At 57.1% G+C, this 17,898-nt stretch overlaps 1 protein-coding gene across 6 annotated transcripts in view; it reads right to left on the bottom strand.

Annotated features, from left to right (window-relative positions):
* The window catches only part of ADGRB2 (adhesion G protein-coupled receptor B2), a gene marked incomplete at both ends in the record, with an annotated part of 34,448 nt that extends 17,100 nt beyond the window's left edge, over positions 1-17,348 (bottom strand). For 5 of the 6 annotated variants that reach the window (XM_080690575.1, XM_080690574.1, XM_080690572.1 and 2 more), the window contains one exon: positions 12,025-12,829. In XM_080690575.1, the coding sequence (XP_080546701.1) occupies positions 12,025-12,829 (805 nt within the window). Of the gene's footprint in view, positions 1-12,024; positions 12,845-17,339 lie in introns of those variants that run through there. The other variant, XM_080690576.1, reaches the window with a different exon arrangement.
* Positions 17,349-17,898: the final 550 nt, after the last annotated feature.

A 17,898-nucleotide genomic window follows, 5' to 3' on the forward strand; every position in this document is an offset into this window, starting at 1 on the left:
AGAAGGCTGCACAGGACTCGCCCATGGCCACACGGCCATTTTGCCACCTCTTGCTTCAGCTAGGCAGGGAAGACTTGCGGGAGTGGCCACTGCTATCAGTGAGCTTTGGGGAGGCCTCCGTGCCAAGTCCTGCCCACGCCTGTCCCCTTTCCTCCTCTCATGGGGATGAAGGGACCAGCATGTCATGTCTGCTGAGAGATGAGAAAACCAGAGGCCAGAAAAGAAAGTGACTTGTCCAAGTGCACACAGCTCAGTGAGCCTGAAGCTCGGGTTGACCAGTCAGCTCTGCCCCACCAATTCCGGAACAAGACTCCTGCTGGGCCTGGGGCTGGGCCAGAATGCAGCTCCTCCCCGCTGGGTGCCTGTAATCCCAGTTGGGAGGCTGAGACAGTAGGATTTCAGGCTTAAGGCTAGCCTCAGCAACTTAGCAAGGCCCTTAGCAATTTAGTGAGTCCTGTTTCAAAATAAAAAATAAAAATAAAATATGGTAGGGGTGTAGCTCCGAGTTCCATCACCAGTACAACAACAAAAAAAAAAAAAAAAAAAAAAAAAAAAAATGCTGCTCCTCAGACCTAAGGGCTTACCACAGGGACCTACACCAAACAGACACTTCTACTATTGCCCCTGTGGCCAGGAGAGCAACAGGGGCCCTAGGAGGCCACTGCTACCTCAGCCTGGTCCCACGGGGCTCTAGGCCACCCAGTTTTTGTGCTTGGTCTAGGCCTTGGTGGCCCCAGTGACCCTGGAGACATCATGTTCCCAGCCTGCCCCCTCCTCCAGGACGGGGCTCCAGGCCTCCCCCTTGCTGGAGTTTTGCTTTACAATGTCTCCCTAGGCCCACGTGTTAAAGGCCTAGTTTGGTGCTATTGGGAGGTGGCAGAAACTTGGAGGTGGCTTAGTGGGAGGTCTTTCTGTCGTTGGGGCCTTCCCTAGAAGGGGATAATGGAATTCCTGCCCCTTGCTCTTCCTCTCTTTTTCATTCCTGGCCATGAGGCAAATAGGGTTCCTCCACGCACACTCCCACCATGATGTCTTGCCTCACACCACAGGCCCCTCACCGAGAACGAGGTCCCTGCGCACGGACTGAAACCTCCCAGACTACACGCCAAAGTGAACCTTCCCTCTTTATTAGTTGATTATTTTTTACTACAGTAATGGACAGCGGACAGCCTCAGACTAGTTGGGAGGGTGGGGGAGGGAAGAGGCCCCGCCCATGTCCAGGCTACCGGGAGGGCGGGTATAGTGGAGCAGCATCTGGGGACAGAGCTCAGCCCCTGCTGTCCCCAGACTAGAAGCAACTGCCCTCCTCACCTGGGCTCTCACCTATTTCTGAAAGCTAGGTCAGCACCTAACAGACAGTAGAATTTGGAAAGACCCCGGGGTCACCTGCCCCTGCTGCCCGGCCCAGGCTCTGCACCTGAGAGGAAGCCCTGCGGGGGGCCGCTCCTCACCCAGCACGCCCAGCTTCCCGCCTGCCTCGTCAGCCCCACCCTCCCCTCTACCTTAGCCACCAGTCCCAGGGCCGGAGCCACGCCTGCCCTGAGACTTCTCCCTCCGCCACCTCTGAAGCCTGAACCCCCAACGACAGCAGCCCTGGATCCTGACTGGGGCGCAGGCACCAGCTGTGCGGCTTTGGGAAGGTCTCTTCCCCTCTCGGTCCCACCTTCTCTTCTGGAAAACAATAGGTACAACACCCCTCCCTAAGGACACAGTGAGGACCCTGTGGCCAGAGGACTGAGCCCTTGGTGCCGTGCTCCGCAGGCACATGGCGCATGCTCGCCACGGTGGCGGTGGCGATCTGGCTTACTTTGATCATCTTCCCTGTCCTCACTGCCTCCGCCCCCCCCCCCCCAGGCCACCTTTCGATGCCCGCCGCCTCCTTTTAAACAGTATCTGTGGTCCCCCTGACTCCACTGTGAACCCTGCCTCCACTAGGCTGGGCCGTGGAGAAGGCTGGGCCACGCCTGCCAGCTCCTCAGGCCCCTCTCCCAACCAAGCCTGCTTAGCTTGTGACAAGCCACCTCCTCCACGCCCACTCCCAGGCTGCTGAGGAACCCTCGGCGGTGCCAACTGGCACCAGGACAGATTCAGGGGCTCCACGTCATTGCTTCCTCATCGCCCCGCCGCCATGCTGGACCTCACCCTCTTCTCTCAAGCCCACCTCCGCCCGCTCTCTCAGCCAGGACAACCTCCTTCAGAGAGAAAGTCCAACTTCCCTGCCCAGTGCCAGCCCCCGGCCTGGCCCGGCCTGGCCTGCACCGGCTCCTCTGCCTCCCCAGAGGGCTGGTCCCTCGTCCTCTCTGACCTCAGCATGTCCTCGGCGCCCCTCATGGCAGCCCATGAGCTGACCGAGGCCTCCTCCGTTCTGGGGGAGCTTCCCTGCACCTCCTTCCTCCTGGGCTGCGGCCCTCTGGCGTCTCCATACCAGCAAGTGGCCCCGGCTGGCCCCCGGTTTTTCACCTGCCACTCACTCCCGTGCTCGGATGTCACCTCCCCGCCATCACCACAGGCTGGCTGCTGCCACATCTTTCTGCTGAAACTTCATGCCAAAGCCATCAATGCCCTCCTCCTTGCTAACGCCCGCCCGTGGGGCACTCTGCAGGCCTCTTCTCGCTTGACCCTCCGCCTGACTCTCCTCCCTGACTCCTAGCTCCCTCCTGCCTCTCTACGTGGAAGACGCTGTCCCCATTTCCTTGCCAGTCCACTTTCCCGCTGCCTCCTACAGCAAGGACCCGCACTTTGTCCTGTTCTCACTAGCCCCCGAGGTGTAATGAGCCCCCAAAGCAGCCCCTCCACTGCCGCGTCCTCCTGCCTCCTGAACAGCTGCCTTGACCTCCTGAACAGCTCAGCATGTCTGAAACAGGGTCATCATCTCCTCTCAACCTCTACCCGCTTGCTCCCTATGTCCTGGCCTGCAAAACTCTTCCTCAACCTTCAAAACCTACCACGAATGACCACTCGTCTATGAAGCCCACTCCCGGGCAGAGTTGGCGGGCCCCTCTTTTACATGCCCTCCTCTCCCCACATGAGTACTCTGAGGGAAGGCAATATGTGAGCCATCTCCTTGGCCCCCAGAACGACAGCACAGAACCTGGCCAGAAAAAATAACCTGATGAGATGGGCACCTTGCTCCTGAATCCCCCCAGCAGGGGTCACTAGAAACAGTTATTTGCAATCTTGACTCCCTCTCCAATAAGGATTCAGCTCCACCTAAGACAGGCTCGGGGATGGGGGGCACTCCCAGGCACTCCACCTAGACCATCCCTGAGCCTGACACCCAGTTATCAATAAGCACTCTGGGCCACTGTTCAGCCCATCACAGGACAGAGCCCCCCAACAAAGATGTCAGACAGACACCGGCCTGACCTGCTTGCCATGGACTTGCCATGCTGCCTGGGGACCGCACATCCTCTAACCAGCTATTTTTCAGTGCATTCCGTAAAATACCCAGAGGTGAGGTTGGTGGTTTCCAGAATCCACCGTATTTGAAAATCAGAACATGTCCCAGGCCCGGTGTTTGGGTTGCTTTCACGGCATCCTGAGCTGGGTCAGAGAAAGTGATCATCTGGATCCCAGCTCCTGCCCTGTGACTCCCCCGCTATGAAGCCTTCAGTGGCTCCCTGCTGCTGCAGCAGCCATGGTCCTAACCTAACCTCTGGTCCTGCTGACCTACCCAGCCGTGCTTTCCCCTCTCTGCTGGGCAGCCAAGCTCACTGCACGGCTGTGTGGGCCAGGGGGAAGGGCACAGATTCTGGAGCCAGACAGATATGGGTCTGACTCCACCGTCTTCTGTGTGCCCTTGGGCAAGTCGCCTCGCCTCTCTGAGCTTCTCATTCTTCAACTTAAAGTATGGATAGGGGCTGGGGACGTGGCTTGCTTACCTCGCACACATAACACCATGGGCCTGACCCCCAAACAAACAAACAAAAACTAAGGCTAATTTACTTTGTGAAAATTACATGAAAATAGAGACGTGGGCTACCTAGAGCATGTGAAAAGGACACAGCACCCTTCTCACTATTCCTTGAGCAAATGCTTCCCTCCTCCACGCACCTGACAGTGTCTTGCTTTCCTCTATCTCAATCTGCCGAAACCTCCTGCGTGCCAAATGCTACCTCTTCCAGGAAGCCTTCCTAGGCCAACCACACATGGGCGTGGTATGCTGCCCCCTCTCCTGCTGCAGTTATGAGTATCCTGGACTCTAAGGGAGGGCCTCAAGCGCCAGTGCTCTTCTTGAACAGCCACGCATAAGACGGGCGTCCAGGATACATGGGCCAGATACTCTCGAGGGCTCCTCCACCCAGCCAAGGAGGAGCCGTCCTCGTCCCACCCCGGGTATGGCAGACAGGGTGCACAGGCCCTCTGCCACCTGCACAGGACTCGGGATACCTGCTACGCTGTGCTCCCCAAACGGCACAGTCCAGCCCCCTCAGCCTCCATGTCATGAATGTGTTAAAAATAACCACAATAATCACCACTTCCATGGGTAGAAAGCGCTGCAATTTGCAAAGCAGTCTTCCCTTCCCGGGCTCTTCGCCTCCTCTCTGAGCATGGCCCCACAGCCATCCCCGAGTGGGCACCAACTGCTCTTCCTGAAACGTGGGTCTGCGGGGCGCCTCCCCGGCTCCCCAGGCCCAGCAGGGCCTCTGGTATTCTCGGGGTCACAGAGGGAGAGGGACGTGGCTTGGCAAACTCCAGGCTCTGCCCCTGCCATCCAATGCAACTGGGTCTCCCTGTGGAGACCATGGGCACCCAGCCAGGATGCCAGGGTCCTCGGCGATTCTTCCTTCCCCGGCTGCTGACCTACCTGCCCCACCTTCCCCAGAGCCACTGGGCCGCGCCACGCCCCATGTGGCCAGCGCTCCTGGAGAGCAGGGAGCGAGCCTGACTCAGCCTGCCTCCTCCACAACACCCCACTTTCTCTTGCTTCGTCAAGCCCCTGGCCACCAGGACGCGATCGCTTGTCGGGCTGGCAGCCCAGGCCCCGGCCCCACCTCCCCACGGTAGGCCGCCACCCGCAGCTCATCTCTTACAGCTCCTAGCCGGCATGTTTCGCACCCCCACGCCCTTGCACAGGCTGTTTCCTCCGGAGCCAGGCTTTCCCGGAGCGCAGCGCGGGGCAGGATGACTCGGGTGGCGCATACACGTGTATGAAGTAGCACCGCATCCTGGACTGACGACTTAGCCCCCTTCACAGTCTTTTTTTGCATGTGTGTGTGGTACTGGGATGGAACTCAGGGGCATTCGACCTCCGAGCCACACCCCCAGCCCTATAATTTATTCGTTATTTTGAAACAGGGTTTTACTGAGTTGCAAAGGGCCTAAGTAATAGCTGAGGCTGTCCTTGATGGGATCCTCCCATCTCAGCCTCCCAAATGCTGGGATTACAAGCATGTGCCACCACGCCCGCTTTTCCCAGACTTTTTTATTTTATTTATTTATTTGCAGGTCTAGGGATGGAACCCAGGGGCATTCAACCTCTGAGCCACACCCTCTGCCCTATTTTTTATTCTTTATTTTGAAAGAGGGTCTCACTAAGTAGCTGAGGCTGGCCGCGAACTGCAATCCTCCTGTCTCAGCCTCCGGAATGCTGGGATTACAAGCGTGTGCCACCACGCCTGGCTTTTCCCAGTCTTATTTATTTATTTATTTAACTTTTTTTTTTTTCTGCAGGTCTGGGGATGGAGCAGCCCAGGGGCATTCGACCTCCGAGCCACACCTTCTGCCCTATATTTTATTCTTTATTTTGAAACCGGGTCTCACTGAGTTGCAGAGGGCCTCACTAAGTAGCTGAGGCTGGCCGCTAACTGCAATCTTCCTGTCTCAGCCTCCCGAATGCTGGGATTACAAGCGTGCGCCACCACGCCTGGCTTTCCCAGTTTGTTTTGTTTTTTTTTGTTGTTGTTGTTTTTTGTTTGTTTGTTTTTTGGTGGTACTGGGGTTCCTGGAAACCCTTCTACCTCCGGGCTACACTCCCAGACCTATTTTATATTTTTATTTGGAAATAGGGTCTCTTAAGCCAGCGAGGCTGGCTTCGAACCTGCGCGATCCTCCTGTCTCCGCCTTCTAAGTGTGGGGGTTACAAGCGTGCACCACCACGCCCGGCTCTCAGTCTTTTTTAATCAGACTGATAATTTGCTGATTTGTCCTGTACAGTCGGAACTGTGCCTGTGGTCCGCTCCCTCCCCTTTACAACCTTAGAAGGATCCCAGTTAAGCCGGGGCATGGTGGCGCACGCTTGAAATCCCAGCGCTTGGGAGGCGGAGACAGGAGGATCGCGCAGCCAGCCGTGCTGGCGTAAGAGACCCTGTTTCAAAAATATAAAATAGGTCTGGGAGTGTAGCCCGGAGGAAGGAGGGCTTCCAGGAACCCCAGTACCACCAAAAAAAAAAAAAAAAAAAAAGAAGGATCCCAGTTAGATAACAAGCTATATGTTTATTCACAAGTCATTCTTGTGGGGGGGTTGAGTTTATAGGGGACTGAACCCGAGGGTGTCTCCTCTGAACTACAACTCCAGGCTTTTTTAAATTTTTATTTTGAAACAGAATCAGCTGGGCATGATGGCACATTCCTTAATCTCAGTATTTGGGGGGCTGAGACAAGAGGATTTCAGGTCTGAGGCCAGCCTCCACAATTTAGCGAGCCCCTCAGCAACTTAGCAAGACCCTGTTTCAAAATAAAATAAAAAGGGTGTGTGTATGTGTATAGTGTGGGGGGGGGGGCTTGGATGTAGAATTCTCTTAAGTTCAAACTCCAGTCAGGAGAGAGGGAGGGAGGAAGGGAGGAACTTACTAAATTGCTGAGGCTGGGTTCAAACTTGCAATCTCAGCCTCCCGAGTACTGGGATTCAAGATGCAGACCACCATGTCCAGCAGGCCACCTTAATTCTACCCCTTCCAGTTGATAAGGCCTCTATGCAGTCCTGAGCTTTCACCCCACCCACCCCAGGCTAATTCCTCTTTACAAGATGGAGAAGCAGGAGAAGCATCAGGCATCCAGCAAAAGCTAAATGCTTTTGTTTTCACTGTGACGGTTTTGGGGTTTTTTTTTTAGGTGTGTGTGTGTGTGTGTGTGTGTGTGTGTGTGTGTGTGTGTGTGTTACTGAAGATTGAACCCAGGAGCATTCTACCTCTGAGCTACACCCCCAGCCCTATTTTATTTTTTATTTTGAAACAGGGTCTCAGTAGGTTACTGAGAGTCTCACTAATTTCTGAGGCTGTCCTCAAATCTGTGATCCTCCTGTCTCAGCCTCCCAAGTACTGGGATTACAAGAGTGGGCATGCCAGGCTCTTTGGTTATCTTCAATTTCAGATAAATGATACTGTTTCCATTTATGATATGAATTTTTCTAATATGTTAAATTTACAAAGCAATTCCATTTACAGAGAAATTCCACAGGCTAATGAATTCCTACTCACTCCTCAAAGCCCAACTGGGAATCACCTTCGCTAGACACCTCCTCTCTGCTTTATGGTTTGACCTTGAGCCCCCATCCTCTTCACCCTTCCCCTCAGGGCGTGCATAGTCACCCCTATTACAAAGGATCGCACAGGACCATCTATGAGAGCCTCCCGTGTGCCAGACGCATATATATGGTTTGTGGTCTGGATACGTATGGCTTCCATGGCTCCCAACAGCTTCCTGCGCTGAAATGGAATCCCCATAGTGTGGTATTGGTGGGTGGAAATTTATCAGACTGACTTTAGAGGTGGGACCTCTGGAGAGTGAGTGGTATTAGGTAAGGCCATGGGGGGAGCTCCACCACTCCGTCTTGGTGATGTTGTGAGAAGAAAGAGCGGGAGCCGGGCGCGCGCTCGGAATCCCAGCACTCGGGAGGCTGAGACAGGAGGATCCGGGTTCCCTGCCAGCCCCGCCACATAGTGAGGCCCTTTGCAACTCAGAGAGACTCTGTTTCAAAATAAAGAATAAAAAAGGGCTGGGGTGTAGCTCAGAGGTAGAATGTCCCTGGTTCCATCCCCAGTACCGCAAAAAAGGAGGAGGAGGAGGAGAAGATGACGACGACGACACACGAATGTGAGCATACTCCGTGTCCCTTGCCATGGATGGCCTGCCCAGTCTAGGGACCCTGCCAGCAAGAAGGCCACCACCATATACAAGCCCTTGACCCTGGGACAGAACCGCAAGCCAAAGCAAACCTCTTTCTTTACACCTTACCAAGTCTGTGCTACTGAGTTACATGCAACAGAAAACAGTCTACTGCAGCCAGGCACTGAGCTAAGCACCCACCCACATTCCCTCGCTCAATCTTCCCTGCTACCCTGAGGAATAGCTCTCACTACCCCACATTCCGGGGAAGAAATGAGGTGAAGCCACTTGCCCGCGATCGCAGAGCCGGGCAGCGCTGGGTTAGCGCTGGACCCAGGGCTAGACACGTCTGCCTGAAGCCTCTCCACCGCTTCACGCCGGCAGTCACTGTCCTGCACCAGAGGGCAGCCCGAGGCCTGGCACCAACTCCACGCTGAAAAAGACTCGGGGGCGTGAGCCCCTCTACTTCCTAGGCTAGAGCACACATCTGAAGAACCTTCCAGAAAATGCCACTGCCCCCATGTGCCTATCCCCCATCTTCCTATCAGAGGGGCCCCCACTTCTTGCCACCAAACCAGGCTGGTCAAGAAGAGAAGAGCAGGGACCGGGCACTGAGGGCACCGAGGGCACTTTCAGGACTGGGTCGGGCAGGTCAGAGGCCCTTCCTGTTGGGCACAGGGCATGAGCTCTGCCCAGAAGGATGGGGCGCTCTGTATAAGCAAGGTAAAGGGCATTCTAGTGAGGGGACTGTGTGAGAAAGGGTAGGAGGCCGGAAGCAAACGGGCTGGGGGAAAGTGAGGAGCACCGGTTCAAAGGGCTGCAGAGTCAGAAGAAGGCTGAGAGGGCATGGAGTGGCCAAGCTGAGCAGAGTTCCAGCAGAGCTGGCGAGGCTTGGGTCACTGGATCGGGAAAGTGACACACAGAGAAGTGGGCGTCCCAGGCCCAGCACCTAAGAGAGCGGCACCTTGTCCAAGTCAAACAACAGCAGAGGCAGAGTGGGGGTCTGAACCCAATCTCACTCCCAGGAAACTTCAGGCTCGCTTGCTGGCCACATCTCAAGAACGGAGGCTGGGCATAGGGGAGGTGGGCCTATGGAGGTGAGAGCAGCACCCAGCAAGGGTGGGCAGCAGAGGAGGGAGAGGGTGGCAGGCACATGGGGGCTCGCTTGCCCAGGTGTCACCATGCACAGCCATCCCCATGACCAGCGCCTCCTCAAGGCTGGGGGGCCATGGGCAGGAACTGTGGGCCGATGGCCAGCCCTCCGGAGCCACAATCTGCAGCAGCCGCTACCTCTGCGACCCGCCTTCCAGCCCGGCCTCAGCCAGCCTCCGTGCCAGTCCTCCGCCAAGCTCCTTCCTGCCTGCCTTCCCTCTCTTCCTCTCCCCACACTTAACAGATTGCGGCAGCAAGATGGCACAAATTTATGGCTCAACTCACCAAAAATAACAAGAGATCTATCAAAGGCAGTTTGCGTGAAATTAACAGGCGCCTGTACCCTCTTGTCAAGCACACTCGGCTCTGAGGCAGGCCAAGGCACCCCACTCGCTCACTGCCCAGCAAGCCCCAGCCTCTTCGCCCTTCTGGTACCAACCCAAGCCCACCCTGCTCAGGTTTGCTGCCGACTCTGCTCACGGGCATCCCAGAGAAAGTGAACCCAGCTCCCCAGCGCCTGGGTCTCACGCTTCCTCTTCACCGCAAACCTCGCTCTCTATGTGGCAGCTCCACGAGGCAGCCCAGTGGCATAGACGGATGGAGGCCATGGGGAGGGCTGGAGCCCTGACGGTGCCTGGACCTGCAGACACGCCCTGACATGTGGAGCACGCCGAGTCACACGCCTGCCGTCTCTCGCGTCAGAACGGTTGGGCTGCAGGGAGGAAGTGGCAGAGCGGAAGAGCCTCCTGCCTGCCAGGGGAGAGGAAGGGGCTCTGCCAGCCGGCTCTGGGCACCAGCGTGCCATGTGAGCTCGCTCATGCCGGCTGACGCCACCTCGCCCGTGCCAACTCCCCACAGGGGCCCTCCCTACAGGGCAGCCACATGGAGACATGCCAAGTGGGACAAGGGATGAGAGCACGGGTCAGGCTCGGGAACAGCGGGGAGCTCCAGCTCAGGGTTCCCTGCTCAGAGATGACACCAGGCCTCATCCTAGGAACAATTAGCCGTCTCATCTGCATCCAGCTCCGGTCCCGAGGTCCCTGCAGAGGCTCTCGGGATGGTGCCCTGCCCGTCACTGGCCCTCTCTGACCCCTGACGACACCCCAGCTCCCAACCAAGTTCTGCTTCCGGCTTCAACCAAACCCAGCTGGCTGCTCCTGGCTCTGTGCTGCACATGGCAGCCTGCCCAGCTGGTGCCCGCCCATGAGGGCAGAGCCTTGCTCCATCCACTGCAGACCACAGGGCCGGCGGGCCACAGGGAACGCCAGACAAAAGAACCTGCCCTCAGCTGGGCAGAATGGGGGGCGGCTCACAAAGTGACAGGCAGTGGCGACCATGCAGGAAGAGCCATAAACCTCCTGATATACGCCCGGCGCTCTCCGCCGATGTTCGACAAAGAAGCAAAATTCAATTTCTTCCTGCAGGCACTAAATCCCAGGCCAGCCTCCGGGGCCTGTAACCTGCCCACGGCCTGGCTGTCACTCGGACGGCTTCATCGGCTGCTGTCAGAGGCCAAGCTGGCCTGGGGGAGAGCCATAGCAAGGCCACTGGGCACTCACCATAGATGGGCATGATGTCAAGGAAGGCCCCCTTCAAAGCACTGGGAGAGGCTACTGTTATTACAACTATCCCCTTTAACTAATTTAGGATAACTCCCTTTTACAGACAAAGAAATCGATGCCTTTATAATTCAAGATAACAGTCAAAGGCAGTGCTCCCAGGACTCTAGCCTCCAAAGCAGAGGTGGGGACAGGCCATGCCCTCCAACCCTCCCCAGCAGTCCTCGCAGGAGCCCCCGGCCCCTGTAAATACTCAGCAAAACCCAGATGCTGCTTCTCATTTCCACCCCTGACCCCTCCATCTGCTTGAGGGTCATCAGCATTGGTTGGTTATCCAATAGGAAAACCGACACCAGGGAGGGGAGGGGCCTCCTGCATAGGACCAGCTCCCAGGCCTGCCTCTATCCCGCCACATGTCCTCAGCCGCTGGGCCCCATGAGGCCCCACAGCCAGTCCCAGCCCAGCGCTGCTCAGCAGGCAGGCAGGGTCCCTCAGCGAAGGGCTTAGGACCTGGAAGCTGCCAGAAGCGGGTCAGTGAAAGGTGGCTGGGCTGTGAAGAGATGGGGTGCGGGAGCGGTCGGGGCTCAAGGGCTCGCAGAGCTTTTGCCCAGTCAGCAGGAAGCTCCAGCAGCTGGCAGCCTCAGTCCCAGAAGACATGGGCCCTGAGGGGGGAGATGGGACGCTGGGCGCTGAGCCATCCCAGCCCTCTAAGGCAGCCTTGAGGCTCAGGCCTCTTCACCCCAGCACTCTTCCTCACCTCTTTCTGTCCCAACCCTGGGGCACGGCCAAAAATCACCAACCCGTGTGGGCAGTAATGCATCTCTGCTCCCTGCCTACTCCAGCCTCAGGCAACGCATCAGCTCACAGTGCCAGGGCCTGCCAGGCCACGCCAGCCCTGGGCTAGGGCATCCTCACTATGCCTCTGGCTGCCGTATGCCCGCCCGCCCACCCGCCCTAAAGGTCTGCTCCTGATCTGAGCCTTCAGGAAGCCTCCCGGGCTGCCCAGCTAGGGGTCCCCTCCCTGGGTTTCTAGATCACTCTGCCCTGTCTTCTCTGCCTATCCACCTGCCCAGACTGCACACTCTTCCAGAGTGAGAGCTGACCACTATCCATTGCCCAGATGACCCCAACATCTGGACAAGGCTCAGCATAGATTGGACACCTGTGAATGATGACATGAATGGCCCGGGAGCCTCCAGAATGGACGCCAGCAGACACCATCAGCACCCTAGGCACCCCACCCTACCCGGGCCCCGCGTGGACTCACCATATCTCATCTCGGTGGTGAACAGGTCATTGCTGCTCCCCGAGTGCAGGTCAGCCTCAGCAGGTGGGGCAGGGCCCCCGGGCACCAGGGCATTGGACAGGGTGTGGGCAGCAGGAGGACCTGGAGGTGTGGTGGAGGGGCCAGCTCCCGCCTCCCCCGGGCAGCTGCAGCCTGGCTGGGCAAAGCCACAGGCCCTGCCCGCCGTGCGGCCACACTCCTCACTCCAGCGGCAGAGCACGCCACAGGTGAACTGGCTGGAGTTGTTGTTGTTGATGAGCAAAACCTCGACGAAGCGGAAGGCGAGGGCAGCGGGCGCCAGCAGGCGCGGGGCCTCAGAGGGCTCCGCAGACAGGCACAGCTGCACGAAGTTCTTGTCGAAGTGCAGGAAGGTGAAGGGGCCTGAGCCACCGCACAGCTCCAGCCCCGCTGCAGCCGCAGCCGCTGCCTCCTCCTCCTCTGGCCGCCCCACCTCGGACTCCGCCTGGGCCACTGCCTCCTCGGGGCTCTGCCGCAGGCAGGTGAAGTTGACCAAGTAGTGGTCCAGGGGCAGCAGGCGGGGGGCGAAGTGGGCGCACACCTGCTCCTGGCGGTTGAAGCGCAGGTAGAGGGAGTACTTGGTAGGGTCGGGGTTCTCCAGGGTCCAGGAGCAGCCCGAGGCGATGGTAGGAAAGAGGTCCTGCAGCGAGAAGGCCCCGTAGAGCACACCCGAGGCCAGGGCGGAGCAGGCACTGGGGGCGGGGTCAAAGGCGGTGGCCAGGCGCAGGGACAGAATCACAGACAGTAAGAGGGGACAGGCTGGGGTCATCCTATGTCCCTTGCCCTGTAGAGAGAGACAGAGGTCAGTGGGCCCCCTCACAGCCAGCATGAGCTCGGAGCCTCCTGTGCTCATCTGCAGGTTCCAGAAATCGAGGCATGACCATGCTCTCTTAAGTCACCCACATCCACCTGTGTGATCTTAGACTGGGGCTAGACCTCTCGGAGCCTCAATCTCCTTACCATCTCAGCGGTTTCCCTACAGGTGAAATGCCACACTGATGGCTGAGCACGTGAGACCGTGCGGCTTTCATTTCTAAGGGCTGTAGCTATGGTGCTACGTTCCCCCTATTCAGTCCACCCACCACGGGATCCGGGTCTGATGCCCAGCCCTAGCCCGGTCCTCGACATCCCCAACTTTTATTCCCCACAACTGCTGCTCTGTCACAGTGCGGCGTGATCACCCGTGAGGAATGTCACGCATAATCCAGCAGTAATTGTCAAAGTGGTGATGTTTGACAACGATTTGCTTTTTCATAAATCAGAGCAATTCAAGGTTATTCCCAGAACAATGTCATTCTCACTCGCTTCACCGAGTGGGAAAGAAGGGGTGGGGCTAGAGCCAGTGTGCCGAGGACTATGCACTACCCAGCCACCACCATGGGAGGGCGGGCACTGCCAGCGTGAGCGTCACAGGTGCCACGGCTGTGGATTTCCTGGCTGGAACAAGGAGGAGAGGCACCAGGCAAGGGGATGCCAGGCTCGAGCCCTTACCAGCCAGCCACCTGGAGGCTCCGTGAGCCGCACGAGCCTTCGTGCTTCATCTGCAAAATGAGTGCAGTAGTTCCTCTCTCGCCACCCTCATTGCCTCCCCATCAGTGATTATCCCCCCAGGCCTGGCGCAGGACCTGCTACCCCCAGTGACGCTTCCAGCTCACTATGACCTCGAGCTTTTGCTATTTCCCCAGAGTTCATCTCAGGAGACTTTGAGCTCCTAAGAATGGGTCCAGAGAGCCATTGTGACACATGCCTATAAACCTAGTACAGGAGGATTACAGGTTTGAGGCCAGTCTTAAAAACTTAGCAAGACACTCAGTAACTTAGCAAGACTCTGTTTCAAAATAAAAAAGAAGAGCCGGGCGTGGTGGCGCACGCTTGTAATCCCAGTGCTTGGGAGGCTGAGACAGGAGGATCGCGCAGGTTCAAAGCCAGCCTCAGCTACTTAGTGAGGTTCTCAGCAACTTAGTGAAACTCTGTTTCCAAATAAGGTATAAATTAGTTCTGGGAGTATGGCCTGGAGGTAGAAAAGCCCCTGGGTTCCACCCCCAGTACCACCAAAAAAATAAAAATTAAAAATAAATAAAAAAAATAAAAAAGAAAGAGCCAGGCATGGTGGCACACGCTTGTAATCTCAGTGCTTTGGGAGGCTGAGAACGGAGGACTGCAGGTTCAGCTACTTAGTGAGGCTCTCAGCAACTTAGTGAAACACTGTTTCAAAAAATAAAGAATAAAGCCGGGAGTGGTGGCATGCTTGTAATCCCCATGCTTGGGAGTCAGAGACAGGAGGATCGTGCAGGTTCGAAGCCAGCCGTGCACGTGCGCTGGCTTAGGAGACCCTGTTTCCAAATAAAAAGATGTAAAAATAGGTCTGGGAGTGTAGCCCAGAGGTAGAAGAGCTTCCAGGAACCCCAGTACCACCACCAAAAAAATAAAAATAAAAAAAGAATAAAAAATAGGGCTGGGGGTGTAGCTCCCAGGTAGAATGCCTCTGGGTTCTCTCTCCAGTACTACAAAAAATAAAAGTAAAAATAAAATAGGGCTGGGTGTGTGGCTCAGAGGTAGAATGCCCCAGTACCAAAAAAAAAAAAAAAAAAAAAAGAATGGAACCAGAGTTTGTGGACTTTACCTCAAGTGCTGCCAGCAGGTGGGCATGTGCCCTAGGCTAGGCAGGCACATGGGCGGCCAGCCCCAGCCTGACAGGGCAGTCAGGTCAGAGCGGGTAGAGGCTGGCCAGGGAGAGGTGCAGGAGCCTCCAACACACCATCTACCCCCTGGCCAGAAAACGGAGCCAGGCGCATGGGCTGCATCAGCCCCACTTCCAGCCCTAGCGCTAAGTGATCCACGTAGCCTCTTTCCTCTGTGCCACAGCACAGCTCACAGCCCTGGATGGGCCCCCAGAGCCCTCTTCCACATTAGAAGAGAAAAGATGAGGCTTGGAGACGGAGGCCACCTGCTCAAAGTCAGAGGAGAGCCCCAGCTGGGCCTGCAATCAGGACCTGCGGCTCCAGTCCCCGTTCCTCTCTCCCCCACCGAGAGCCTCCTGCTCCTTCCCTTTGCTTGTTGCTCAGGATTCAGGCCAAATGGACACGCTTTTCACTCTGAGAACTGAATCGCAAACAGGATAATGCACAGGTGTGACTAGATTCTCCCAAGACACAGCTGCTCCCTGGGGACAGATTTCCCCTTGGCAGTTCTAAATATGGGAGGAGGGGGAACAGAAATTATCATTCCAACCTTGCTACAGCATCCATAGCTTTCCTCGATCTCCCAGATTCCCACAGGCTGCACCTGTGAGCCAGGCCTAAGCTCCAGTCACAAACACCGCCCCTCCCCAGCCACACAGAGGGTAGAAGGGACGTCCACAGAGGAGAGCTTAAGACAGGCCCAGTCAGCTACTGAGGAGGACCCTTCCCATCCTCTCCTAAAGACCATCAGAAACCAGAGGTCTTTGTGTCCCCCAACCCACTCATCAGAGCTAAAAATGGGGGACCAGAACCCTGGCCTTCCCTACCCCACATCATGCCTGTCCCAAACTGTTCTGCTCGCCCAGCCTGCCACAGCACCAGTGAAGCCAGCAGCTGATGAGTGACATTCAATCCCCCCCTGCCCCCAATTATTTTTAAGCAGGCTACAGAATTCAGGCCATGGTACAACTCAGCAGAGGAAAGGGGGGGGGCTCATTAAAACTGGCCTTCCCTTCCCCACTTAGGGCAAGGCAGGAAACCCCCGCCCTCACACACAAACACATACATCTTAGAGATGTGGACTTGAACATCCTTGTGCCCTGAGGACGCATACACAAAATTATGCATGCATAGATTCATGTGGAGACAGGCATTCACAGGTGTTCTCTGCATATGAACAGATACGCATGCACAGACTGGTGAAAACCACAGAAGTGTGAACTCACATGCACCTAGGGGTACATACACATGCACATGGTATAAAGACACATGCACACATACACAGAAATGTATACATACTTCCAGGTGTGAACACACACAGATGTTTAGCCCTCTGCAGTTCAGCACAGGACCTGCCCTATTGTCCTTCCCTGTGTTTCTGAAGCTAGATGCAGCTCCTGGGCCTCTGCTGCTCCCCAACCATCCAGAAGCACTAGGTCCACTCCATCCAGAGCCACCGCTGGCCTCTGCAAAGAGCCACCTGTAAACGTGGCCCGAGTCCCCTTGCCCACTCAGTCTCCTTCAGGCACCTTCTGGCCATCCTGATGGCACCTGGGTGTGTGTGCATGGCTCCTGTTGTTCCTGCTAAAATATAAGCCCCCTGCGGGGACTTCTTGTTTCGCTCCCCACCCACTTAAAACAACGCAAAGATCCAATTCCAAGCTGGGTCAAAGAAAGCCACTGATTAATTAAAGACCCCCCTAGATGTGCATGTCCAGAGCCTGTCCTCCTGCGGGAACTGACCCAGGGCCCCCTCCCAGACCCACTCCCTGGAAGGGGACCTAGAAGGATCCTTGCCCCACAGGCAGCCCAACTGGCTATTAGCCATGAGTAACCACCTGGAGCCTCACTTCCCCTCGGGGGTCCCTACCTTCAAAATCGCATGCCCCCACCCCTCACCAGCTCACAAGAGTTCCCTTCCTGGTCTCTCCTCCCTCCTTTCAGAACCTTACCGAAGCTCCCCTCTTGCCTGCTGAGGACCAAGTATTGGCCTCCGGGAGGGTGCTTCGGACTAAACCATAAGAATGGCTTTACCCCCTCCCAGCCCAGGAAGACCACAAACAGCTCCAATGTCCAGGAGTGAGAGAAGAGAGGCAGGAAGATCAGCTGATGAAGAGGACCAAAGGCCTCTTCTGCCAGCCCGTCTCTGGGGATGAGATGGATAAGGAGCTTCCTGGAGTGGCCTCAGTCTCAAGGACCCTTTCTCCTGCTCAGCTCCCCCCCACCCCCGAAATCCCAGGTATTCGATTCTGTCCAGGCACACTCAGGTCCCTTTCCTCTCAAACTCACAGGCCTGTCTCACCTGAGCTCCCCTTCTGTTCCAAAAAGGGAGTCCAAGGCTTTCTCAGCAGCCGCAAAGGCCCAGACAAGGTCTTGGGGACTGGGCAGGTGTGTGTGTGTGTGTGTGTGTGTGTGTGTGTGTGTGTGTGTGTGTCCAGGGATCCCCGGGATGGGCTCCTATCCGCTAAGCCAGCTGTGAGCGTGGTCGCTGGGCAGACGGGAGGGGGGAGGGGTCGCGATCGGGGGAGGGGCGCGGCAACAGGCACATCCATCGCGTTTATCCACCTGGCAGCTCCAATTTGCCCACCAGTCACTCACCCTCCGCCTCCCGGGCTTTTGCTGCGGGGCGAGCCTGGGATGCCACGCAGGAGGGGACCCCAACTGGGGCCTCCGGGTCTCCTGTCCGTGCACTGACCGACGGTCAGGGTGCTCGGCGACCCTTGTGTAGGAGCTCTGGCATTCAAGGAAGAGGGCACCCTCCATCCTACCCCCGGAGCTGGTGCGCGGGACCAAGGGGAGCTGCGACCCTGGTGAGGCCCTCCCCCTCTGACTGGTGAGGAAGGCCGCTCCATGCCACTCTCCAGGTCTCTCCATCGCGAGAGGGAGGCTCCAGGGCCTCGCACACACCCTCGGGAGAGAAAGGCCTGCGAGACTCAGAGGGCATGAGCGGCGGGCCGAGGGGGCGGGGCGGCGCAGGAGAGGGGAGGGGGCGTGACTCAGCCGCCCTCCGCCCTCCGCCCGGCTCGGCTCGGCTCCGCCCGGCTCTGCTCCCCGGAACTTTGCAGCAGCTGGAGCCTCGGTTGCTACAGGAACCACAGGAACCGAAAGCTTTTGTTCCCCAGTCAGGGCTGCCCCAGCGGGCGGGGGGCTGCCATTC

Source organism: Muscardinus avellanarius, assembly GCF_963383645.1.
Source record: "Muscardinus avellanarius genome assembly, chromosome: 3".
In the NCBI taxonomy this organism is placed as follows: Eukaryota; Metazoa; Chordata; class Mammalia; order Rodentia; family Gliridae; genus Muscardinus; species Muscardinus avellanarius.